Genomic DNA, 25,667 nt, shown 5'->3' on the forward strand with positions numbered 1-25,667 from the left:
CGAGAGAGCACAGAGTGAACACTTCTGGTTAAAAAATAAATAAATAAATAAATAAGCCCACCACAATTTTCCCGTTCTTAAATTGTCTAACGTCTTTCCTGGCTTGTTTTAACACAAGTGGCATGGGTATTAATGCCAGTGGGAGCTTCCTTGGGTATTTACTACAGCAAATGTTTCCGAGAGTGAACGGGTAAAGCAGGATTGGAAACTGCAAAGTTCACCCATTCATAGAGGCAATTCCCTATTAATAAAAACCAGCAGCAGCAAAAACCGCCTCAGCCGAATAGTGGCTGTGGGAGGGACAAGTCCCACACCCCAAGCCTAGAGATGCAGGGAGTGGGGAAAGTGGGGGTTTCCCCCCAATTGCGGGGCACGAAGAGGAAATCAGGTGGTGGCAACATATGTGTATTGCATTTCTCTGCAAAATTTGCAACTTAGCTAATTGAATTCCTGCCGCTGAATTGGTCCTTGGCTGAGATCATTTCAATGGGCAGGGTTGGTTTCTTTTTTTTTTCCTCCTTACAGGAGTTCCCTCCCCTCCTTCTTCCCATCCTCCGCCTATTAAAACAACTCAAGTCTCACTTGTTAAAAGACCCCATAACGTGGAGGAGGCAGAAAAGCAGCAGCAGCAGCAGGAAAGAAAAAGACTTCTGGAAAATATTACCCGTTTGCTGCTGCTGCTGCTGAGAAACCTCATTGAAACAGTTACTCGGTCAGCAAGGCATCACCAAAGAGACTTTATCTGATGCTGTACATCTCTCAAACTTTCAGACGCTGCCTTGCAACTTCTCCAGGCTCCTGGAGTTAGCCGGGTTTGAAATAAGATCTTCAGCTTCGACCACGAGAAACTAACTCCTAATTTATTACTTCTAACTCTTTTTTATTATTATTATTTGAAAAAAAAATCCCACAGCTTTGAGCTAGAAACTGAAGCAGAGAAAGACAAATACATGGTAATTGTGAAAACACGTGGGAGAAAATGAGTAGGACTGAATAGCCTTAAACGATTTTTTTTATTATTTTCATTTTTAATTATTTTTTATTTCTGAGCGTCTCAGTAAGTCCCTGAAAAGTGCGATTTGATCTTTTACCTCAAACTTGGAAACTGTTCAGCGGGAGCAACGGTACGTGAGACCACACAGCTGGCTGGAGCCCCTCTATGACCAAAGGACAGAAGGACAAACAAGGTAGGTGATTTATCATTACGCTTCTGTCACCTCAAAAGCAGAAGACGCTCTCCTCCCATCCCCACTATTCAAGGGAGGAAAGCTGAAACAGATCCCCAAAATACGAGTGGGGCTGGGGCAGGGTCTTACCGGCTCTACGCTACACCTATTTCAGCAATGAATAGGACCGTAGTGAGGATGAATGAGGTTTTCAGCTTCAACCCCTCCTCCGTGTAATCCGTTTAAGATACTGCTGAGCTTTAAGATTTGGAAAAACAAAACAAAACAAAAACCCCAACCAAACCTAAAATTAAAATAAAACCGAGCAACAGGTTAGGCAGCCGCGCCGCCCAGCCCAGCGGGGGAGGCGAGACCTGCTCCCAGACAGCCCAGGCTGGCTTCGCCCCGGCCGTCCCCTGCCTCTGCACCCCGGGCCGGGAGGGGGGACGTGACAGGAGCGGAGGGAGGGGTGGGACTGCAGGAAGGAAGGCGAGGGGCGGCCGGCGGGAGGAGGGCTGAAGTCCCGCCTCGGAGGGGAGAACCGACGCCACCGAGCTGCCTGGGCGCCGCGCGGAGCGGGCGGGCGGTTTCTCGAGGGAGGGGCGCGGTGGGGCGGGAGCCGCAGGCTGCCCGCGAACTTCCAGCGCTGCACGCCCGGGCCCGGCCCCGCCCCGTCGGGCAGCCCGCCGGCGAGACCCGGGCCGGCGGCGCGTGCGGGGGCCGGCTGAAGGAGGGTCACACCGGGGGGCCGCAGCCGCGGGCGGGGACGGCAGCTCCGGCGCAGCCTTGAACGCCCCCTGCCCGGCCGGCGTCGGGCGGGGAAGACCCCCCGCCCCCGCCCCGCGCAGCCCGGCTGCCCGGAGGGGTCCCGGCTGCCCCCGCCAGCCCGGGCACGGGCAGCGCCGCCGGGCGGAGCCCGGGCCGCCCCCCTCGTGACGTGGCAGCGCGGGGGAACCCCCCCGGCGCCCCGCCCACCCGCTGTGACGCAGCCAGCGCCGCCCCCATTGGCTGCGGCGCCGGGCCGGGGTTCCCCCGCAGGAGCAGCCCCGCGGCGGCGGGCGGAGCCGCGCTGGCCGGCCCGGGTGACCCCGCTGCCCGCGCCGCTTCCTCGGTGCTCGCCCCTCGGGAGCCTGTGGGTCCGCGGGGTCTCCTTCCCGGCTGGAAACCGCCTCGGTGGCGGCCGCAGACCGCTGTCCCCCGTGGCCCTTCCCTGCGCCTGTTCGAGTGTCGGTTCGTGTCTCTCGGACACGGCCGCGACCCGGCTCTTAAGAGTCTTAATACCCCTCACCTTATCTTGCCAGAGTCCGTAGCAATGCTGGCAAAGAGGGGTGAAAGGGACCTTGAGAGAGAATTTACCCCGTTTCCCTGCCCCGAGAGAAGACCCCAATATACTACAACACTGCTGGTGGGCGTTGTCCAACCCCTTCTTCAGGGTCTGCAGTGACCCCACGTCTCCCAAGGCAGAGCCGCTCCTCCACGTTAGCACTCTGCTTCATAGTCTCCTCCCTTATGGATCATTTTTCCATAGGCACGCACACATAGGCGTTTTTCCTCCAGCACACATTGCATGTAACGCGGGTGCCTTAAGAGAAAGGATAGCTCATTTCATTTGGGGGTGATGGCAGTGAAATGTGTTCTCTTTCCCGGACAAACTGCTCAAAATCCAGCCCCCACCAAGGTTAGAGAAGTTTTGTCAATAAAGCCAGGATTTTATTTCATGCTAGTAAATCTTTCTTATCCTGGGATAAGGTTTTCCCAGTGGGAAGAGCAGCTGTATTGGATTCAGTGGAGTTTCCCATGCTAGTTCACTAGCAACAAACTCAGCTGTTCATATTTACGGTGTGGAAGCAAATTTGCTTCATTTTGTTACTATTCAAGACTAGTGTATAAAGTGGCAAATTACTTCCCTATTCAGTGTAGTGGGACTTGACTAAGTCAAACAAGATATGACCTGTGCTTTATAAACAAATTAACAAGATAATAAGCTATGAACACCAAATAAATATTTATTTGCTGGACTAAGGCATGGAATAGTCAGTTTTGTGCCAAAAGCATCCATGGACTTCATAACCAGCAACCAGAAAACATTTCTAAACTAGATTTTTGTTTAACCGCAATCCAAAATATCAGAGTACAAATATGATTTACTTCTTGATTTATTTCTTAGAGAATTTGATTGGGTGGGGAGGGGTTGGCCTTCTTTTGGTTAATTTAACAACTGGTGTATCACTGTCTACATTAGGGACAAATCCAACCAGCAGCTGTAGAATTCATTCCACATTGGTTACTCAAACCTGTAAGAGACTAAACTTGGACAGTTTAGTGGGAAACATACATGGAGCAGACAGGAGATCCTTGATTTGCTGATCAAAGCCTGTGCATGCAGATACAGTTTGCCATCATTGCTAATCCTGTTCTTTATTCTAAACCTAACCCCAGAGTTAATTTTAGTCTTATGTGAGCCCTTTCCAGAAGATCAATGGCATGACAAAATCTGGAAGTGATAAATAACATAAAGCACCAGATATGGTAACTCTGCTGTAGTAAAGATGTACAGATGTAACATAACTTTTCAGTTTCCTCTCTGCAGGCTGTAAAATAGGAGAGGGAGTCTGGACAGCTATTTTATGCTTGTAATTAATGTGTACCTGGAATCATTTGTACTTCAAAGATAAAGGATTTATTTTGCCACCAAAATAAGGCTAATAACAAATCTAAATATTGGCTGAAAAATTGTAGCACTCAGATACAGTTTGTGTATACATACAGAGTATATGTGTATAAGGCCACATACAGTATGCGTCAGCCTGTGTGCGTGCACACACACACTCACACGTGCACTCAAACATGCTCGTGTCGTTGAAGCAGCTGATCTGTTGAAGCTAACACTATTATTCTCACAAGTAAGGAGGGTTTTTTTAAGGGTTATAAAAGATGATACTCTTCCTTTAGTTGTGTGCCAAACAGCCCTCAGTAGCTGTATGCACATACACCCACATGTGTCAGCTTGTGTGTTGCCAACCTCGCTGATCCCAGGCATCCTGCTGAGCAAGAGTTGCATGTTAACTACAGACAAACCCCTGCTGACTCTGCCTTCAGGTGAATATGGGCAAGGCAAATAGGAAGTGGTCTGATGGGTTTTGCTGGGGTTTTTTTGAGGAAAAACAGTTATATGGAACTGGAGAACTGGTGGGTCCCATATCACACCAGAAAGAGTAACATTACAAATATCAGTAACCTAAGCCTTATGAAGGGTTTTGTAGACCTCTAAGAACCTCTTGCATGATCATGATTCCCATTTTACAGGTGAGGAAGCTGAGGCAGAGAGATGTGAATTCACTTACCTAAGGTCACCCAGCAGGTGAATGACAACACTAGGAACAAAACCCAAATTGTCTGGGTCCTGGCCCACTCTTAGATTCCCTAACATAAGAAATGCAGTGGTTAAGCAATGACCCATCTGACAACCTTCATAAGGGAGATTAATCTGTATAATAAATTTGTCAAATGTATGCATACATTTTTATCATGAGTATCTCAAAAATAACAGCTTCGCAGAGAAAGATTTTTTTTTTATGCCTGCACTACAGAACTGCAAGATAAATTATCCACTGATTTCCCTCTTCAGCAAAATACTTAAGTGCACACTTATCTTTAATGACATACTTACATGCTTTACTGAATCCAAAGCCTCAGCACTAAGGTTCAGAAGACCATGACTAGTAGACATTCAAGAATTCAGCTTCTATACAGGCATGTAAAAATGAGACATTTTCAAAGGTTTTCAGTACTCAGCACTTCTGGTTGCAACAAAGATTTTCAGACAAGTCTGATGTGCAGATCTCATATGTGGGGTTGGTCTGTATTAGCATTTTAGTTTGAATCAGGAGTGTGTTATTGAAGCCAATGCTACAATTGCTCCAACCAAATTGCTGTGGTTTGTATTGCAAAGCGATTGCTGGGCACACAAACTGGATTCCTCTTGAATGAAACTAATTGCAAGATGTACCCCTGGAGCATGCTTTTCAGACACTAATGGGGTCCATTACTTTTCAATCCATGGGGTCTGACTAAACTTAGTTCAGAATAAAATATGAAAATGTATGGAGGGTGGAAGTTAGGCCCTCAGCACCAGGTGTTCCTTTTTACAGGTCTGTTCCTGTACTATTGGACTGTGTGCAGATGTGGCCAAAGCCCTAGATGTCTAGAGAGAGACACAGCTCTTTTGAACCTTTAGAGGTGAAGGGGACAAAATAAGCACACTTGTGACTGCACCTTTACTATTGTCTTCTGGACAAATATTAACTTTTGCAATGTAAGGTTTTTAAAAATGTGTTCAGATCTTTGGAATTAATAAGTGCTAATTCTTTCAAACAACCTTCCAAATCTTTATGTTTTATCTATGAACTTCTTGTGTCTACCCCTCTTGCTTTTTAATCTTCTGGGGAAAAGCTAGCCAGAAGTACTACATGGCAATATGTTTGAGTGTTGTACATGAGAGACGACTTCTGAAACAGATGATGTAGTGAGCTGCATCCCATGTGTTGCAAGCAAACCTAACTTCAGTTTGACCTCCTGTCAGCCACTGGTTCCACGTCCTGTATTAGCAGATGCAGGGGACAACCTGATTGCTTCCTTAGTCCTCAGGGTAGCTACACAATGGCTGGTGCAGAATAAGTGAACAGACTGCAGATAATATTGATGTGTTCAGACACCAAAACACATATGTTTCTGGATATGTATTTGCCCCTATTCTGTTTATTACTCTCTTGATGTATTAGTAACAAATTAAGCTTTTTTGTCTCTTTGCCTCCTGACTTTGCAAAGGGATTAACTATCTCCAGGTTCTGTTACTCTCAGCGATGCATGAAAGCTGATTAATAACCATATGGACGGACTGTGCTATATGATTTTGGAGGGGGGAAAAAGTGGTGCTTTACCATGAAAGTCAGCAGTGTTCTTTGCTGCATAAAGACCTGGTCCAAATCAGGACATAAGAACCTCCTGAATTTGAGTTGTGTCTAGATCTTATTGAAGTTAGATCTATGTACCATAACTACAGTTAAATGCTAGCCTAAATATTTTTCAGAACAGAAAGAACTCAGGCATATTTTGCTATGTTCTTCTAATTTGAGATCTAAGGCATTATTCAGTCTGAGAAACGAGTGTGATCTCTAGTATTAGAGTTGATACCCCAGGCATTATATATGTACAGTGTAGGTATCAGTCAACTCTTTGTTAACCTGAAATTTTTAAATGAAAATAATGTTAGAAGACTACAACTTTTAGTTATGCCAGTTCTTAATAGTAATGTAGAGTAAGTTCTTCTTCATCACAGGTGTGACCAAAAAAAATACTCAGTGTGGCTTTATCAGGATGCTAAAAGAGACACGGTACCAAACAGTTCACTAGGTGGACTCTGATGTCAAGTACATGCAAGGGTTCATTCCTCAGCCATGCTTTTCCATAGGAGCCTCCAAAGAGAAGCACACATTGCCTCCTCCTGTATGGTTGCTACAAGGCACGTATATACTTGGGACTGCTTGGTGAATCAAAATGTGTCACTGAGTCAGCAACAGCCTACATAGCATTAGGATTTAGCATATGGCTTTCATATTTCATTTCTACTAGGTGGGCTGGTTAGTACTGATCAGCTCCATCCATGGAAATAAACAGCTGCAAGATCATGACAACAAATTGCTCCGGAGTAGACTTTGAAGTCTCTCTACATACACTCGTCATGTGCATACAAACCTTGACCCTGTTTGCTGGAGGCTGTGTAAAGCTTGTACTGGGTTCAGTGCTGTGGGGTTAGGTGAAGGTGCCCAAACTGCAGAGTAGCATTAGCAGTACTGTCTCAGGCCTCCTGTGCAGTACGTGGGGGACATAGGCACCTCCAAAAAGAGTCTGACACAGCCAGACTGGGCTGTGCAGGCTTTAATATGCAGGTGTCTGCAGCTACTTACTTAAAACTTGAATCTTCAATCTTATTGCCCCCTGGAGATGTCCTTCAGAGCTGATGCAAAGCAATGGACCCTCCGACTTCTTTCAGTGCTAAATAGCTTTCACTCTTAAAAAAATAATAATAAAGAAAGAACATTGCAGGTCCTATCTTCCTCCTGCTTTACAGAACTCCTTAAAAACCTGCCCAGATAGTGCAAGATCCAGGTTTGACTCCAGAGACAGTGAGGTAACCCACCAACTCACCTTCTCACTAGGTGAGGAGCCATGTCCCCCTCCTCACCCCAACACCTGTTCCCATGTAGCAGCAGTTCCACGTGTATACAGAAGTGACCTGCAATTATCTTTGTTTGTTCAGGAATATGGACTGGCTTCAGGTCTTCCATGTGTTGAGTACCTCATCCCTAGCCTAGGCAGTGCTTTTTTTCTTTTTTTAAGTGCTGCAGTGCCTATTTTCCAGGACAAACTTACCGGGTTAAATCCCTCAAGGAACTGAAGATCCATTAGGCTGAGGCATAAACAAAACACTAAGCTGCGCTGATCATACCAAGTGTGTACGGTACCCCCTGCCAATCAGTCAGCTGTTGAGTAGGTCTGTAGTGATGGCAACTTTGAACATAAGCAATTACATTTTTCTGAAAGAATATTGCTAGCACTTAGAAAGAGTGATTATCAATGAAATGACTGAAAAATCGTTGTGGCTTTGAAAGTTAACTGGGTGCCTGTCCTTCACCAAGCATTTGACACTTGCATCTTGACTCAGCATGGCATTATTCTAGGCTTGTACTGTTAAAACACAGTACTGTACACTGGTTCTCTGATAATGCTTAATTCTAGCTTCGTGTGACAAGTTCAGGAAACTTCAGGAATGGATTTCAATTGATGTCTTACTAAGGATGTCCTTTTACATTTCACTGTTAGGCCAGGCTACATATTCATAATAGCACTGTCTGACCTTAAAATCTCTGATGCAGCTATTCCCTACCCTCAGTGCTCTTATTTGACTCAGCAGTTCATTTTTGGTCCCAGACTTGTACAAGCATCATTTCCTTTTAACTTCTTGGCTCAATCATTGGAGAAGGGTGGAGAGTTTTTGGCTTCTTTGCCATTGTTTGGGCACGTTCAAGTTGATAAAGATCAGTTCTGCTGGGCAAGTTATCAATAGCTCACGTGCTAAAGCTTGAGAATATTGAGCAACTTTTTCCAGACTTTCCCTGAGATTCAGTCAGTTAAAAGACTATACATAAAAACCTCAATTGCACATACAAAGGGGAAAGTTTCTTTGATGAAAGCCAGGAATTTAGATCAAAACACAGCTTATTTTCCCAAGGTTGACAGTGAAAGGATAGAAAAAATGTGCTGTTTTATTAAGACCAGAAATCCATTTCTTGATCTTAAAAGGCTGTTTTTTTGCGAGGGAGGGAAGCTGTGCTGTAATGACAAGATCAGAGAATTCATTTCTTTTTTTTCCTTTTGTGCGGAAACACTTCATAGGAGAGAAAAAGCAACAGCAAATTAATATAGAAGAAGCCTAGTACAGTATATAGTCAGTCAAATGTAAATGCTCCAGATCTTAATCTAAATCCTGTGAGCTCCACCCATACAAGTGGTCCATTGATTTCAGTCATACAATTCTTAGTGTAAGCAGACTTTAGCCCCTACTCACTAATAGGAATTTTCTATTTCTGGCAAAAGAAGAGAACTAGTGGACCCCAAATGAGGAAGCAGAGTAAAACTGCACCGTTAATGAAACATTTACCTTGATGTTTGTGACCTTCTGCATGCTTGAGGCATTAATAAACACACAGGCTATTTGACTTCAAGGTGATCTAGAGGGGATCCATTACCTAATCTGTTTTCTAAAGCTAGTCTATTTTGGGCACCGAGTTTTAATTCACCTATAGTGGGGGTAAGCGTAAGCTATCTTTTATTAGGCTTCCCTATGACCTCTGTTGTGAAAGACTTTCAGACAGGCCAGAGCAGGGATGGTCCCTTTTGCTGGTGGGTGATTACAGCACCTGTCAGAGCCCAGCCATAAGTATTCAAGGAAGTCCTAGAGAGAGGGTCCGATTTCTTTGACAGTGTCTCCAAATATACATTTAAGAGGCTTCCTCCTGTCTTGAAATTTAAGACCCTAAATAGCCAGTGGAAAAAAGCATAGTCTTCGTAACTTCAGACTTTATGCTCGCCTGGTTTATTTTTATTTTGTGAGTGATTCTGCATCGCTTTTTTTTTCCAAGCCTGTAGCTTTTCAGACAGAAATATAACTGACGACAGCTATGCTGCTGCAGCTTGGTAGTATTTTTTCAAGAGAGAGTTAAAGACATATATGATGTAAAGAAGTGTTGTTCCAACTTCAGCTTTGGCCAACAGATGGTGAAAAAAACATGATCAGCAGACAAGCAAGACGATAGCAGCAAGGAAAATATGAATAGCAGTAAGAAAACACAAATATTAAGTCCATTACTCTGAGAGGCCCTAATTCAGCAAAATACTCAAGCATGAGTTTCAGATTCATTGACTTGCAATGCATTTGCTGGGTTAGCCTTAAACAGACATTATCTGGTTTACGACCTTAATGTCAAACACATCAATTGACATAAAACATTATCATTAACTTTCCTGTAATACTGAGAAAGCTGTTGCATAAAATGGTCAATGTGATTGTCAACAAAAAGCAGTTAGGTAGCAATATATTCTGCCTGTCTGCCTGCCTACATCATTTGTCTCAAGAATACCACCCTCCATGCCAGCCAGCTCCTCCGTAAACCAGAGCTTAGGTTAGAAGATTTTACAACCAAGTAACCTAAATATGCAGAAGTTGTCAGAATCAACTGATGTTCTAATGAATTTCTGAGTCCCGGGTGGAGTCTTGGCTCTGTTAAATTAATGCGTACTTTTGCCACAGACCTAATCTCAGTCAAGCTTTAGCCCCATACACACATGCTCACACGTGCATATATCTATGTACACAAATGTATGAATAATACATTTTTGCAATGGTATTGAGAAGACCTTTTAAAGCAGATGTCTGATTATATAAATATAAATTATAAATATAGTCAGACATCTGTTTATAAAATTATAAATACATTCAGACATCTGTTTTAAGAATGTCCTTCCAATATTTTTGCAACCATAACTAAGCGACAGAAGTGATTCAGGGTGGGATGCAGTCATGACACGGATGGGGGATGAGGAGGGGCTGCCCAGACTTTCAGCTGTTCAGCTTGCCCATGACCATATGAAGCGAGTGGTGGCCCAAAAGCCCCTTCTCCAACCCCCCCAGGGTAACATGACAGAGCGTCTCATTCAGCAAGCCTAGGCTGCCAAAATAAGATGCTGACACAGACGGCACCTTCTGTGAGGACATTACGAATAGTAGAAAACATCCCTAGTACATTAAGTGGATTTCAATCGTGCTTTACATTGAGGAAGTACTGCAAAGAGATGTTAAGTTGAGCAAGGTGATGCAGTAAGTCCGTGACACAGCCAGAAGCACAGGGTGTTTCTGTTGATGCTGAGCTCTATGCTGTAGCCACGTGCACACCTTACGAGGTCTTATATGAGCAAATGGTGGCTCTGCTAATGGTTTCCGTGCTTCTTTGCAGATGTATTGTGAGAGGTTTATATGTATCCTGAGAATACTTGGAACCACACTCTTCGGGGTGTCCCTCCTGCTGGGAATCACCGCTGCTTACATTGTGGGCTACCAGTTCATCCAAACAGACAACTACTACTTCTCCTTTGGACTCTATGGTGCTATCCTGGCATTACATCTCATCATCCAAAGCCTGTTTGCTTTCCTAGAGCACAGGAAAATGAAGCGGTCACTAGAGACTCCAATCAAGCTGAACAAAACAGTTGCCCTTTGTATTGCTGCCTATCAAGAGGATCCTGACTACTTAAGAAAATGTTTACTTTCTGTGAAAAGATTGACCTACCCTGGAATTAAAGTTGTTATGGTCATTGATGGGAACTCGGAAGACGACATTTACATGATGGACATTTTTACTGAAATCATGGGTAGGGACAAATCTGCCACTTATATCTGGAGTAATAACTTCCATGACAAAGGTCCGGGTGAGACGGAGGAGTCTCACAGAGAGAGCATGCAACACGTATCTCAGCTGGTCCTGTCCAACAAAAGTGTTTGCATCATGCAGAAATGGGGTGGAAAAAGAGAAGTAATGTACACAGCATTCAAAGCACTGGGGAGAAGCGTGGATTATGTACAGGTAGGTATTAGAGCACCAGGTCAGTGCCAATTCAAACACACTTTGAAAGAAAGCAGCTTTTGTATATTTTGTGCAGCATGTCAGAGGCCATCCTAGTCCCTGATGAACACAGTGCTCCTTTCAGTCTGTTTGGAAACAGCTTGACCGTTAAAAGCATATTTTGCTAACTTTTAAAATGGTCAGCCTATCTGTGAATATGTTAAATCTGTGCACCAGCTACTGGAGAAATCTGAAATCCTTCCTCCGACTTCAGTACTGCCCCCTCATCCAAATGGTTTTGCTTCAGACAAAAAGCCAGCGGCCTCCTGAAGACCCCTTAGAGCAGAAGGAGCAGAGGCTGCTGTAGGTCAAGATCTCAGTAAGGTTTTATTTGGTGAGGTTGTTAGTGGCCCCAGATGCAAGCAGACAGGCAGGTATTTGGTGGCACTAAGGAATACCTCAGAGCAGTGGTGGAGTCTGTAAAAGAGATAGGGATATTTTAAAGGCTTCGAAGGCTGTGCGGAGTATTCAATAAAAGGGTCAATGTGCAGCCTTGAAAGAAAGATTTCTTCAGCTAAAGCCTGAAGGAGCTTTTGCTTCATCGCTTACAGCTGCATTACCTCACTCACCGCGACTTGGCCTTTAAAGCCCTTATGACACTATTCACTTAAAAATGAATTAGGCTGGGTCCTCTCTCCCTGTTTCCAAAGCAGCAGAGACACATTTCTTTCCAGCTGCCTTGGATCCCGTGAAAGATTTTCTATGTTTTTGCCTTACACATGGAAGCACTCCTCACTCCTGCAAACAGCCCTGCTGACTGCGGGAAGGGGAAGAGGGCATGTGTGGAGGAAGGCGGGTGGGATCAGGGTCTCTCGCTGGACACTGAGGATCCTTCCTTATCAATCAAGGCCAGCAAGGTTTATTTGACTAATCCCACTGAATATGATTAACCACCCCAGCCCTTCCCACCTCCGCCCAACCTCAGAGTATCCAGCGGTCTCCTTCGGTGGAGCAGCAGCTCCCCGCAAGATGCTCTCTGCTGGCTCAGGGCAGCTGCATGGCTGAGCCATATGCGTTTCTGGGGTCCATGCCCAGCCTTGTGTGGGGGTGTGTGTGCACGCCCCGCACGGTACAGCATCCATGGGCACAGTGTCCAAGGAATGCGGAGAGGCTTCCGGCAGCTGGGCTGAGAGCAGCGAGTCCTCCACGCACAGGAGGGGCAGAAACTGAAGATTGAAGGGAACTGCTCTGTTATTGGAGCTGGAAGAGTAAGGCAAAGATTTAAAACCCATCCCCTACCACTTCCAAAATTGAAACTGATTTATTCTCTGAAAACAATGGGCTTAAGCTCTCCATTGTCTGCAGTTTGGTTTTGTGCTGTGAGGGACTATGATGGGATAAAAATACTGATCTTCTTTATTAGCATGGTTTTATAATCACTTCTCACAGAAACATCAGAGTGCAGAGAGAGAAGACATAGAGGTAACAGATTCATTGCAACTTTCCTCCCTCAGTCCAGCTCTTGCATTTGTTCAGGGAACCTGGAAAAAGTGTTTCTATTTCAACAGTCATAGCATAAACTGAGAAAATGGAAGAGATATTTCTGGTCTTTCAGCCAATTAATTCTCCTGACCTGGCTCAGAAGTCCCGATGAACGTGTCAGGGACTGTAACGCCGCTGTAAGCAGCCACCAAAGGCTGCAGTAATGATTGATGCCACAGTCACATCTACAGTCACATCTATGTTAGAAATGCAGTACCTTGTTGGCCCTTGCTACTACACAGTCATGACGCAATGCAGCTAAAATGTGGTTCTGTTTTATGAATGAATGACGGTTGAGATATTTCAAATAGTTCTTTAGGGGTACCCACGGTAAATTACTTTAAACAGGGCCAACATTTTAAGGGCTGAGAAATCTGCACCAATGATCAAGCACTTAAAAAAGTGGACCGGTCAGCACCATTGCCCACTCCTGAAACTGTGGGCCTTATGGTTCTTAAAAGACACCTCGGGGTTATGGACAGACAATCATAAGCAGTCAGACCAATGCAGATAACAAGCTGTTGCTCATTAACGGTGTCTCATTAAATATCTGAAACTGCTGTGAAGGCTTATTTCTGTCCTGGATGAGGTTAGGAGGGTGCAAGCAATCAGGTAGAGGAGTTAAACTGGCAGATATCATCAGTGCAGAACTGGCTGGGGCAGCCAGGGTGCAATTCATCTTGACTTGATGGAGGTACCCATGTGGACAGTCCAGCACAGCCTGAACTTCTCAGAGCAGCTTGGATAAACCGCCACTGGTTATAACGAGTATCTGAACAGCTTGCTTAAGGTCGAGTGTCCCTTTCACGCAACTCTATGACTCAAGACAGTAATTTCTACATCACTCAGCCCTTATGTGGAGAGATGGCAAATTCGCTCTTGGACTGTGCTGGACCACCCCTGGCTGGGCAGACCTCGGTGTGTTTTATTTGGGTTTTTAAATATTTGCCTTTGTCTGGGCATGTCCTCTTTTCACCTGCAAAAACCTCATCTAGATGGAAAATGATGGCTTGTCAGATTTGCCCCAGAAACCCAGACATGTCCACTGTGCTGACATGCCCAGGACACATGCTGGTAATTTGTAAATAAATCCAGTGTTTTCAGGTTTCCTCATCTCATATTAGTGATGTTGCTCATGGGCAGGTCTTTCTGCTATAGATAAATGCATCGACAGGGTGGGGGCTGCTCAGCTGCATCAAGTGACAGGCACTGGAGGGAAAGCAGAGGGGCTGGGGAGGGGGCTGATCCTAGCCCGCCACTCATGGTCACAAGAAAAGGGATGAGTATCACTGCCTGAGCCCTGGGTACTCAGCAAACTACAGATTCCCTGTGCAAAACACTCAGCAACAGGTCTGTCCAGGACGTCCCAGAGAGAAATGTAGGCATCCTTTCCCCTCTTCAGCAGAATTGTTTTGCTCCCTTTCTGTCACCAAGTGCTGTCACTGATGACAGCTTTCCACCAAAGCTGGAGGCACATCTTGGCCAGGTTACAAAGGTGCTCCTCAGGATGAATCCTCTGAGAGGAGCTGGATGCATCAAGTTAGCGGGAGCTGGAGATGCTTGTGGCTTTTCCCCTGATGGAAATATGAGACCTTTCATCAGTTTTCTCCTCTCGCTCCCCCCCCCCCCCCCCGAGTGAGTATGGAGGGGAGCATGTTGGCAGACACTCAGCTGCATCCCGAGCTATGCAGCCCAACTATCCTGGCTAACCTCCCCATTTAAGCCTGCTCCATAATGGAGCCCCAAAACACTCTTCACCACCTTCACAGACCAGACATGAAGGTTTCCACTTGGCTGGAGCGAGGGGGCTTAGGCTGAATTGAAAGATTGGATGAAAGGACACCAAAATTAGGATACCCAGATATGAAGCCTCACCAGAATCTCACTTAATAGGTTATTCATGCAGAGCTACCAACTTTTGCCCCTACCATCCCCATCTGAAATCACAGGAATGCAACATGGGGATAAACTGGAAGTCATATAAGAATTTGTAGGGCAGGATCCAGCTGGCCAGAGGGGTGTTTCTGGGACAGCCTCATCTGATCCAGTTTCTGGGCGTCTGCAAAATGAATTTACACGATGGGGGCACTGCTTTCAGCACAGCTGCGACAAGGAAACACCCGCTTGTTTTAAACAGGCTGCAGCCCATGTCATTTGCCTCTGAGCAAATGAAAGCAATGCCAGCTGCCTTGCAGACCGGCCAGCCTGTCTGAGCCCTCCTCCTACTCTCCAGGGGAAAGCCAATTCCTAATGTACACAGCGTTTAGTTGACTAGGAGTGTTTGTGTGGCTGAAACGCCTTGTGTGTGTCAGCTATTTCTGCCCTGGTCTCATGGAGTACTGCACTTTGGGACTCGGTCCTTCTGGCCTTACATATTTTTTATAAGAATGCTAGAGGAAAATAGCAAATAATTTCTATATATCAAATGTCAAATCCCTGCACTACTAATAACACACCATGCATCTGAAATTAAAAATGAGTTTGTTCTGGAATCCAAAATACATATCTTACACGAATTGCTAAAGCCTTCTGTGAGTGAAAGAACTATTAGGTTTCTTCCCAGACTCCTAGCTGACTTTTTCTTTTTCTTTTTTATAACAAGTGTCTGGAATTTGACTCCTTGCTCCTTCCCTCATAGGGCAGTGGGAAACATTTGACCAGGGTGCTACAACCATGCAGCCGATGCAGGGAAACCCTATGTCAGGGCTCAGCAGGAATCTGCCACACACCCACAAACATTGTCTTGCTCTGCAATGCCCCATCTCTGAGAGTGTCTCTCTTAATCAAAGAAGCCAGCCCAGTGTGCCAGTAAAGCAAATAGAGCTGATACAGAAGAGAGGATTGTTTACGTGCACAGTCCTAACAAGCACTCTGTTTCACTCAGCACCACTTCTTGCTGCCTGATACAAATGGCCTTTAGCAGAAGTATCAATGCAGACTCCAAAGTGAGATTTAATTGCATTCAGGAGAATATACATTTAGAGTCACTACAATCACTCGCATGATTTTTATTTTCTTCTCTAGTGTACTCCTTAACCCATTCTTGTTCTTGTTTTGTCTTACTTGTAGGTCTGTGATTCAGATACAATGCTTGATCCAGCCTCATCAGTGGAGATGGTAAAGGTTTTAGAAGAAGATCCAATGGTTGGAGGAGTTGGAGGTGATGTGCAGGTGAGTATGATGATTTTCAGATTAACAGAGGGGTTTCAGCAACTATTTGCACTGCAACAGATTTCTCTGCTTGGAATAGCATTGAATATACTGTGATACCATTATAGAGGCTGTTATGATACCTTAACCCTTCTGTCTGTCGAATGGAAATTCTTGTTCTTGGATGTGAGCACTGTATGGTTTTAACACCCAAAGAAAGCAAACAAGTATTATTCTCCCCCACATATGTGAAAAGTGGGGCACTGGCATCGTCAGGACTGTTGTCGCATCTTTGAGTCTCTGGGTATAACTGCTTGCTCAGGGTACCAAAGAAAAGCTATAGGGGAGCAGGGAATTGAGAACAGGTCTCCCAAAGCCAAGGCCAGCACCCCAAGCACTTCAATTATGTTACCACTGGCAGCCAAGATTGTTAGGAATAAAAGCCTTTTTGAAATGCAGTGCACTATGCACTCTGTGTATTGTTGGGTTTCCTCTGCATCTCTGTCAGGCAGGACAATGGAAAGCCCCCAAGTCAGCCCAGCTCCACTTCTGTTAGGATTTTCAGCATTGCTGAGTTTGGCTGACAACTACAGCAAAAGGCTGTTAATTCCTTTTGACACAATTGCTTCTGCTGCAATTTATAAAGAAAAATGCATATGAATATTTCAATTGGCCTTAGGATCAGTCTCCCATACTCAGTTGGGCTTTTATGTGAGGCGGAGGAGAAAGGGACATCTATATGGGCAAGCACTTACTAATGAACGCCCCAGTAGTCAGAAGTATTTCAGGCATGTGGCTCTTAACTCCAGAAATTAAGATTCCCACAGAAGCCTGAATATCTTTGCGGCTCTGGACTGACCACGAACCAGGCGTCACACTCACCCTACCCATGCGAGATGCCAGGCGTGTGTGAGTACAACTGGAAGGAGACAGTACGGGTTCAGCTATGACAGTGAAGGTTCATAAGCATCTGCAGAGAGAGGTGGGAAGGACTTGTGTCCTCTCGGAGGAAAGGTGGCAGAATGAAGGTTCTGGGCTTTTTTTTTTCCCAGTTCACTTTCCAGCATACACCAAATACATTTGAGCCAGGCTTGAGCCTTTCCCTGAGCCATGCTGCTTCTAAAATGTTCTGGAATTAAATTGAAACAGAGAAAAGACTGGCCCTTGGCCTTCAAACCTGACAGAAATTAGGACCATCAGAGCAAAAGACTATTTTTTTTCTATTTGCAGAAAAATGCTTTCTAGTTGTAGAAGGCCACAGATTCCCCTGAAAATGCCCACACTAAGAAGATACTGGTGCAGAGCTGGCACAGCCTCTCTGCTGCACGCTTCCTTGCCACATTCCCCCGCACAAGGTGTGTGCTGAGAACCTGGATGTGAAGACATGGACTTGGGCATCTGCACACGCTCATACCTCCATTGAGTGTTCAGACTCCTAGACTATGTCTATGTTGTATTTTAAGTGTAGGCCTGAGCTTCAGGTGAGCTTTGGGGCATACAGAGGAAAAAGACTGAGACCTTTATGCGGGCCAAAGCAAGAGCCTACTGGAGTATCACAATACGTCTTGGGGCAACGTAACAGGGCAGGTACTGCAAGGATGAATCAGAACAGGTTGCTCCTCAGAGGGCCTAATGTCAGATATGGGGACATAGTCCAGGGTCAAACCTCTAGGGCCAGCCTTATGATACCAAAAATGCAGGCCAAAGACCATGTGCTCAGCCTTTCTCGTGCTCCGGCATAGCTTTAGGAGGGCTGGAAGAAGTCCTGTGAGTCCCAGAGATGTGTGCAGGGAGGCAGAGAAGATGGAGGCCATATCTGGGATTCCACCATCTCCTCTCAGGAGAGGCTGAGTCCAGCAGGTCCTGAACTGGGGATGAAGGGAAAGGAAGAATGAGCCAGAAAAGAAGTTTCTTGGTGGAGAATAGGAAAGGTTGCAAGGAAAAAGAGAACATTTTGGTGTAACAGACTTTTGAAGGCTTCATCTTGTCCTTCCTGTCAGTGTCCTGGACTGTATAGGTAACTCCTGGATTCGCCATGAGTTGCACACAGGAGTGAGGTTCCCCCTGTATTTCAGCTAATTGGTGCTTGGGCCTCTGCAAATTCCTTATTGATCCAATGTGTATATTTTCTGTCTCAAGAGCTCATCTAAAATGAAAACTTTTTTTATTTTGCAGATTTTGAACAAATATGATTCCTGGATCTCCTTTCTGAGCAGTGTGAGATACTGGATGGCATTTAACATAGAAAGAGCCTGTCAGTCCTATTTTGGCTGCGTACAGTGCATAAGCGGACCTCTGGGAATGTACAGAAACTCTTTACTCCATGAATTTGTGGAAGATTGGTACAATCAAGAATTTATGGGCTCCCAGTGCAGCTTCGGAGATGACAGGCATCTCACTAACAGAGTGCTAAGTCTGGGCTATGCAACAAAATACACAGCTAGATCCAAGTGCCTTACCGAAACACCGATAGAGTATCTCAGGTGGCTGAATCAGCAGACCCGCTGGAGTAAATCGTACTTTAGAGAGTGGCTTTATAATGCAATGTGGTTCCACAAGCACCATTTGTGGATGACCTATGAAGCTGTAATCACTGGATTCTTTCCTTTCTTCCTTATCGCCACAGTCATTCAGCTCTTCTACAGGGGAAAAATCTGGAACATCCTCCTCTTCTTGTTGACAGTTCAGTTAGTGGGCCTGATAAAGTCTTCCTTTGCCAGCTTCCTTAGGGGCAACGTTGTCATGGTTTTCATGTCACTCTACTCAGTGTTGTACATGTCAAGTTTACTGCCAGCAAAGATGTTTGCAATTGCCACGATAAACAAAGCAGGGTGGGGCACGTCAGGAAGAAAAACCATTGTAGTTAATTTTATAGGACTCATTCCAGTCTCCATTTGGTTTACAATCCTCCTAGGTGGCGTAATTTTCACTATCTACAAGGAATCAAAAAAGCCATTTTCTGAGTCAAAACAGACAGTTCTCATCATTGGCACAATACTCTATGCATGTTACTGGGTTATGCTTTTGACTTTGTACTTGGTTCTTATCACCAAATGTGGCAGGCGGAAGAAAGAGCAACACTATGACATGGTGCTAGATGTATGATGTTTCCGTGGGAAGTTACCCAGAGAGTTGTAAAGCAACCCCAACGACCTTGTAGTATCTGGGGCATCAGATGAATGTTGCCAAGGGAAATGGATCATTGCTGCTGGGAATAAGACATTTATATTCCTCTGGGTTCATTTTCATCCTGCCAAAGTAAGAAAAAAAACCACAATAAAAAATGGGGTTTTTTTATTTCCAAAGGGGGGGGGAAACGCAAACCACACAGTTTCGACCTGTTCGCAAGAAAATGGGAGAAATTCTATGTTTATGCACTTTTTTATTGTGCATATGCCTGACAGTGTTACGTTCTATATACCTCACTGGTCATGCTTATGTGTGTGGACAGGAAGGAAAGGAGTTTGGAGAATTGAGAAAAGGATCTTACAACCCCTTGCAACCTAATTTATGAACTTCTCTTTTTTATAGTTCTGTTTATAGGAAGGGTCTTTTGTGTTAGGCTGCCAAATGTAATGCCAAAGGTAAATTTTAAGAGGCCATTGGCTCAGCTGTATTTTTATATTATTGTATTATTTGTGTGTGTGTATTTTTAAGCCAACTTTTTTTTAAAATCACATATTTTATATTTTACTATCTGCCAAAAAAAGCTGCCTCCCCAACATTTTGTTCTTTAGCCTTTTTAAATACATTTGGGAAAAAAATCATACTTCCTCCCCCAAAATTTGTGCTGAATTGATTTTGTTCACAACAGAAAGAATAAAATGTCTCTCTGCATTTTTGCAACTGATGAATGGTTATTTCTGTGACAAAGCATTTAAACGTGCTCTTTGAAGACACTTATTAGGAAAGCCCCAACATTGTCAGTTTTTGAATACAAGCATATTTGTGCGTAAAAAAGGCCAAAGGGGTAGATATGTGCAATTGGGGGTTTTGTTTTGGATAACATTGTAAAGGGAAATTTGCTTCTGAGAGCATAATATCCCTGGCACGCGCAACAGCCGTAAGGCAAGGCAGACCTCCATGCCATTGGAGAAGACATTGCTATAGGAAAGCTCCCACTGATTTTATATGGGACCTGAGGAGTCAAAAGCTTCTGATCTGGAGAAATATTGGATACCCAAAACTACTATTGACTTCACTGATGGTCGTAGTTGTTCATAATATGCTAGTACCAAGCAGATAGTTCAGATTTTTGAGTTTAAAAAAATACATGGAAGGAAAACTTATCAACACTTTCAAAATGTGGGTGTCTTACTATAAAACTTCTGCAGTGCCTTTCACAAAGTTTACAGAAAATACAAACATCAGCTTTTCTGACATCCAGTGTAATACAGACCCCAATACTGAGCCCAATAATTTGTGTTTGACAAAAGCATATCTACCAGAAAAGAAGCCAATTTTTTATCAGAAAACATCAAGTCTTAGTAAATCCATCACTTCCTTGGTGCCTAATAATCAGTCTTGGACATTTATTTTGGACCATGGTTCTGAGAAATAATATTCAGGACTAAATTCTGCGATCCTTCACCAGCCAAAGGAATGTGGCATTGAGCCCTAATATACTTTATAAAGAGCAACAGAAAGCCAGCTGCATACAGATACATGCCCTTTTTAGATTCTGGTATTAAAAGCACTGTGGTAAAGCAGAAATCAGCATATGATGCTTAAAGAACTTAGAAGCATTTTCAGCTTCTCTTTTTTATGCAGACATGAATAGATTCTGCTGTAGAATGAACTGCACACACACTACCTTATTTGTCTGATTATCTTGAGGTACATGATTGCTTGAAAGTCATACTAATATTATGTTAATGATTGGAGAGTTGATTCATGTTGATTACAAAATAGAACAGTATTAAAAAAAGCAAAAGAAACAGTAAAAATAAAAAAAAAAAACTTGACTATGCCTTTTAACTATTTATGATGTAAGTTAAAGCTTGGGTTAACATTCAAATGTCAAATAAATCCTCTCATTCTATAAAAAGATTGAATTAATTGCCTGTATTTATTCTAGCAATTATTCAATGTACTTCCAATATAGGTTGTATAGTATAATTGTTACTTTCATAAATAAAATATTTTTGATAAGATTATGACTAATTCATGGTATTTCTGATCAGCACTTCTGCTTTGAAGCCATAAATCTGCACAGTTTGAAGGATGTTGTTATACTGTCACCAGCCTGATTTCCAAGTAGGAATTTGCCATCGCGTCGCAGAGCACCGGGAGGAGGCAGGGACTGGTCCCTGCTCTGAGAGGCAGCGCAGGAGTCGGGAACCACAGGTCCCGCGGGTGCTGGTACCTGGCGCCCGGATGGCACAGTGTGTGGGTAGCACTCAGAGTCTCTGCCTGCCTCTGCCAGCAGCTGCTGGATGAATTCGGTCAAAACGCTTCCTTCCCTTTTTTCTCAGCTTCCTGGTTTGTAGAACAGGAATAGCAACCCAACCTCCTTTTGGAAAGTGCTTTGAAGTTTATGGCCAAAGTACTTTACAAGAGAGCTGATCTTTTCCAGCCCTCCTGTCCGCTGAAAGTTACTACCCTCCATAGCTGGGGAAGCAGAGAACGTGTACGTGGTCTTCTACTGCTCCTTGTTACTGCTATTTCTCAAGCCCACTTTGCCCTAGTGCAGCTGAAGTGCATATATGTATTTTCTATCACTGAGGGTTATGGGCAGCAGCCACTGGCAGAGGGACAGAGTGAGCAGGGGGCAAAGTGACATCTCATACATCTCAGACCATGACAGGTTCATCACTGTCCTGGTTTCGGCTGGGATAGAGTTAATTTTCCTTCCAGTACCTGGTATAGTGCTGTGTTTTGGATTTAGTATGAGACTAATGCTGGTAACACACTGATGTTTTAGTTGTTGTTCAGTAATGTTTACACTGGTCAAGGACTTTTCAGCTTCCCATGCTCTGCCAGGTGCACAAGAAGCTGGGAGGGGGCACAGCCAAGACAGTTGATCCAAACTGGCCAAAGGGCTATTCCATACCATAGGATGTCATGTTCAGTATATAAACTGGAGGGAGTTGGCTGGGGGGCAGCGATCGCTGCTCAGGGACCAGCTGGGCATCGGTCGGTGGGTGGTGAACAGTTACATCACTTTTGTTTTTTTGTTTTTCCCTGGGTTTTGTTCCTCTCTCTCTCGTTATTTTCCTTTTCTTGTTCATTATTATTATTATTATTATTATTATTATTATTATTATTATATTTCAATTATTAAACTGTTCTTATCTCAGCCCATGAGTTTTCTTACTTGTGCTTTTCAGATTCTCTCCCCATCCCACCGGGAGGAGGGAGGGTGAGCGAGTGGCTGCGTGGTGCTTAGTTGCCAACTGGCGTTAAACCACGACAGTCACAGGTCAATTACTTAGGAGACAGCTTCTCAGCACCTATTACCCTGTGTCTGGATACTGTGTCCAGTTTTGGGTCCCCAGTACAAGAAACTGGAGCAAGTTCAGTGTAGGGCCAGCGTGATGGTTTGGGCTGGAGTGGAGGGGCTGAGAGAGTTTGGCTGGTTCAGCTGGAGAAGGGATGGCTTTGAGGGGAGGACACCTAAGGTCACCTCCAATACCTTATAGGGAGGTCATCAAGAAGATGGAGCCAGGCTCTTCACAGTGCTGCCTGGTGGGAAGATGAAAGACTCTGAGTTTAAGTTGAAAGGGAAGAGGTTCGGACTGGGTATAAACAGGGACTTCTTCCCCATGAGGACAGTCAGGCATTGAAGCAGGTTGCCAGGAGAGACAGCGTAGCCTCCATCCTGGGAGGGTTTCAAGACTATCTAGATAAAGTCCTGAGACGCCTGGTCTGACCTCAGAGCTGTCCCTGCTTTGAGCAGGAGGTTAGGCTGGAGACCTCCAAGGCCCCTTCCAACACGAATTCTCCTGTCATCCTTTCTGAAGCAGGTGCTGACAGTTTGCTTCCTAATGACAGCTCCCACCCCCACAGAAGCTCATTCCCATCTCTGTTCCCCGCACATCCGCCCTCACCCCGGGCACAAATAGCTCGTCAGCAGCTGGTACTGAGTACCCAGAAAAATCAGAGACCTTCCTGTGACTCTGTGTCCCCACCGTGTTTATGGCTGTGTAAAAAAAGGTTTCAGCAGAAAAAAAGACTACAAAACAATTCTTAAAGAAAATGGTCTTAGACAAATTAATTTCTTCAATAATGTTTTCTCTGCTCATTTTAATCTCAAAATTATTTCTATGTGTTTCCAACAACTTTCGGTTCTTTGAAAAAAATAAAATGTGTTTTTCATTAATAGCAAATGTAATTGTGAGTCCTCTGTCAAAAGAACAAAACGTTAAAAGAAGAATTCATGCTTTGTTTTGAACTTTTTAAAAAAGTTATTTTTCAGCCATCTCTAATAGACAGATGGTGCTGAACACTATAAGAAACTCCCACAAACTATAAATTCTACAGAAAAGTTAAAAGACAATCTTTCAAAAAAATGCAATGAATTGGCAATATCTCAGGTTATAACCCATTTCCAGAATGGAGTAACTTGGGTTTGACACTGTCTGTTTGCAGAGACCAGGTGTGAAGCAAAACCTGCAGGAATCAGAGGTACAGCAGGGAGGAAGGAGCACTCCTGTTCTGTCTGCTAACAAGCTTTGGTTTGGCCAAGAATCAGATTTCTTTCAATGGGAAATGCATGAATATGTAGCAGAACTTTTCTAGGAGGTGGAAAAAATCCTGTCAGACATGTACTGCCAAACATGTCCCGATGCACAAGCTGTTGTGAATCTGTCAAAAAATTTCGTCTGAATTTTATTCTTAGCAAGAGATAAGATGGTAAAGAGGAGACAAAATATACTGAAAGCTGTTGATGAGGTTTGGTATTACTGAGGCTTTGTTGGAAATGTCACTTTTCTCCAGAGTTAACACAATTAACTTAAACAGTGCAGTTTTTTTCCCAGCTTTCACTTGGCCTAAGTTTGCTGCTTCCGTTTCAGATCTTATGGATGGGTGAGTGCACCGAATTGTTGTTGATTCTTCCAGCTATGGTATTTTGTATAATAAAGGATTCTGTCTCTCCCAAAGAAAAACAGCTTGAGTTTTCTTCTAGAATAGCCCTAAAATTTCTGTAAGTTACCATGACTGCACAGAGGAAAATGGTCCTGTAGTTACATTTACACTAAATAAATAGGAGACCCAGGCCACGTGTTTGAGCTTTGGTACATGATAATACTCTGTACTGTTCAAGTATAAGCTTGGTCCGTGGCATGTTTTTGCTGTGGGCCAGATAGTGCTGCCCTAAACCATGTTGGACACAGGTAGGACAAATGCATAGAGTGGGAACCAGACTGGTTTGGGGGATTGTAGAGCTGAGGTGTGATCTCTGTCATCAGCTGGTCTCAAGATTGAAGAACAGTCCCTAGCTTTTTTTTTTTTTTACTAGATTAAATACAATACCAATACCCCACTGAGGAGGGCAAGGTCAGCTCACCCCTTCTGGGACATCATGCACATGGGATCTTACTCTCAAGAGATCAGTAGATGTCATTAGTTCTGCTGCTCTTGAAAACACCTTCTTTCTTTCTTTCTTTCTTTTTTTTTTTCCCCAATTAAGAAACCCCACATGTTTTCTAATTCCTTCGGTTATGTCCAGGAAGCAAGAACCAGCACCACCCAGGAATCAAACACTACTGTAGTCACAGTGTTCAGGGTCTAGGACCTGTTGCATTAATACTTCCATTGTTTCCTTTACAGCATCCCTGCTGGGCTGCCTTTCTCCTGGCAGCAATCTACTTCCATTTGCTCCAGGTATGACACACCCTGTAGAAATGAAATGGTTATGAGACAACCTTTTTTGGCCGCTTCTCACAAGATTCACTAAGAACAGGGAGCATGAAGGGCTTGCTTGTGATCAGTGCTGCTTTATACTATTCAGGAGAGTGATGTCTGGAATTTAATGTTATCAGTCACATTGTTAGGCATCAGAGAACCCACACAAAGAGCATGCACAAGAGTGACAGCTAGCAAGTGAATAACAGGAAATTAGATTTTATAAGTTCCTCTGCCCGTACAATTATTTATTTTCCAGTTTCCAGGAGGGAAATAATCACTTTTAACTATGCCTTGACCCTACAGCACTTTGGGGACACATAAAACACTGTAGCCATGAAGAACTGAGGTGAATGTGACTAAAAATAGATTAAATGGGCAGCTTGTTCTAAATTAATTACAAGATTGTGACCTGTATCTCCTCCCCAGAAGTGCTCTTAAGTTTTCCATACTGATTCTTTTCAATTAATGTAGCTTATGGGCTGAATCCATCCAGTGAGTTGATGCTGAGGACCACAAGTGACTTCTGTCTGCTCTCAATCTTCATTGCCTCCCACAGAAATTGCACAGCATCTTACCAGCATGAGTTGGCGCTGCCCTGGTTTCTGCCATCATCCATGATTCCTGGATAACCATGACAGCACTGTGAGATGTATTAGAAGATACCTCAGTATCGAAAGAGAAAGTCTGTGAAGACCATAGGAGAAGGCTCCTCCAAGAAAAATGAACCGCTTGATAACATGGATAAAAAGGAGCATTTCACAGCACACAAAATTCTATCGAC

The 25,667-nt window shown here is 44.1% G+C and overlaps 1 protein-coding gene across 2 annotated transcripts; it reads left to right on the top strand.

Moving 5' to 3' along the window:
- The first annotated feature begins 576 nt into the window (after positions 1 to 576).
- On the top strand, positions 577 to 21,189 carry HAS2 (hyaluronan synthase 2). 2 transcript variants are annotated; one of them, XM_072851957.1, is made up of 5 exons: positions 577 to 953; positions 1,051 to 1,187; positions 10,739 to 11,365; positions 15,956 to 16,057; positions 18,212 to 21,189. In XM_072851957.1, exons 3-5 carry the CDS (start codon positions 10,739 to 10,741, stop codon positions 19,139 to 19,141), a joined length of 1,659 nt encoding a protein of 552 aa, XP_072708058.1. In that variant the 5' UTR covers positions 577 to 953; positions 1,051 to 1,187; the 3' UTR covers positions 19,142 to 21,189. The 2 variants fall into 2 exon arrangements, with proteins under 2 accessions (XP_072708058.1, XP_072708060.1); XM_072851959.1 differs by having other exon boundaries at positions 1,059 to 1,187.
- Positions 21,190 to 25,667: the final 4,478 nt, after the last annotated feature.

The sequence above is a fragment of the Ciconia boyciana genome, chromosome 2 (assembly GCF_034638445.1).
Source record: "Ciconia boyciana chromosome 2, ASM3463844v1, whole genome shotgun sequence".
NCBI lineage: Eukaryota > Metazoa > Chordata > Aves > Ciconiiformes > Ciconiidae > Ciconia > Ciconia boyciana.

Bases quoted from the DNA above. Each gene is read 5' to 3' on its own strand.
- HAS2 (XM_072851957.1), top strand. From the start codon at position 10,739: ATGTATTGTGAGAGGTTTATATGTATCCTGAGAATACTTGGAACCACA. The intron at 11,366-15,955 runs GTAGGTATTAGA...TCTTACTTGTAG, and splicing joins GAAGCGTGGATTATGTACAG to GTCTGTGATTCAGATACAAT. The intron at 16,058-18,211 runs GTGAGTATGATG...TTTATTTTGCAG, and splicing joins GAGTTGGAGGTGATGTGCAG to ATTTTGAACAAATATGATTC.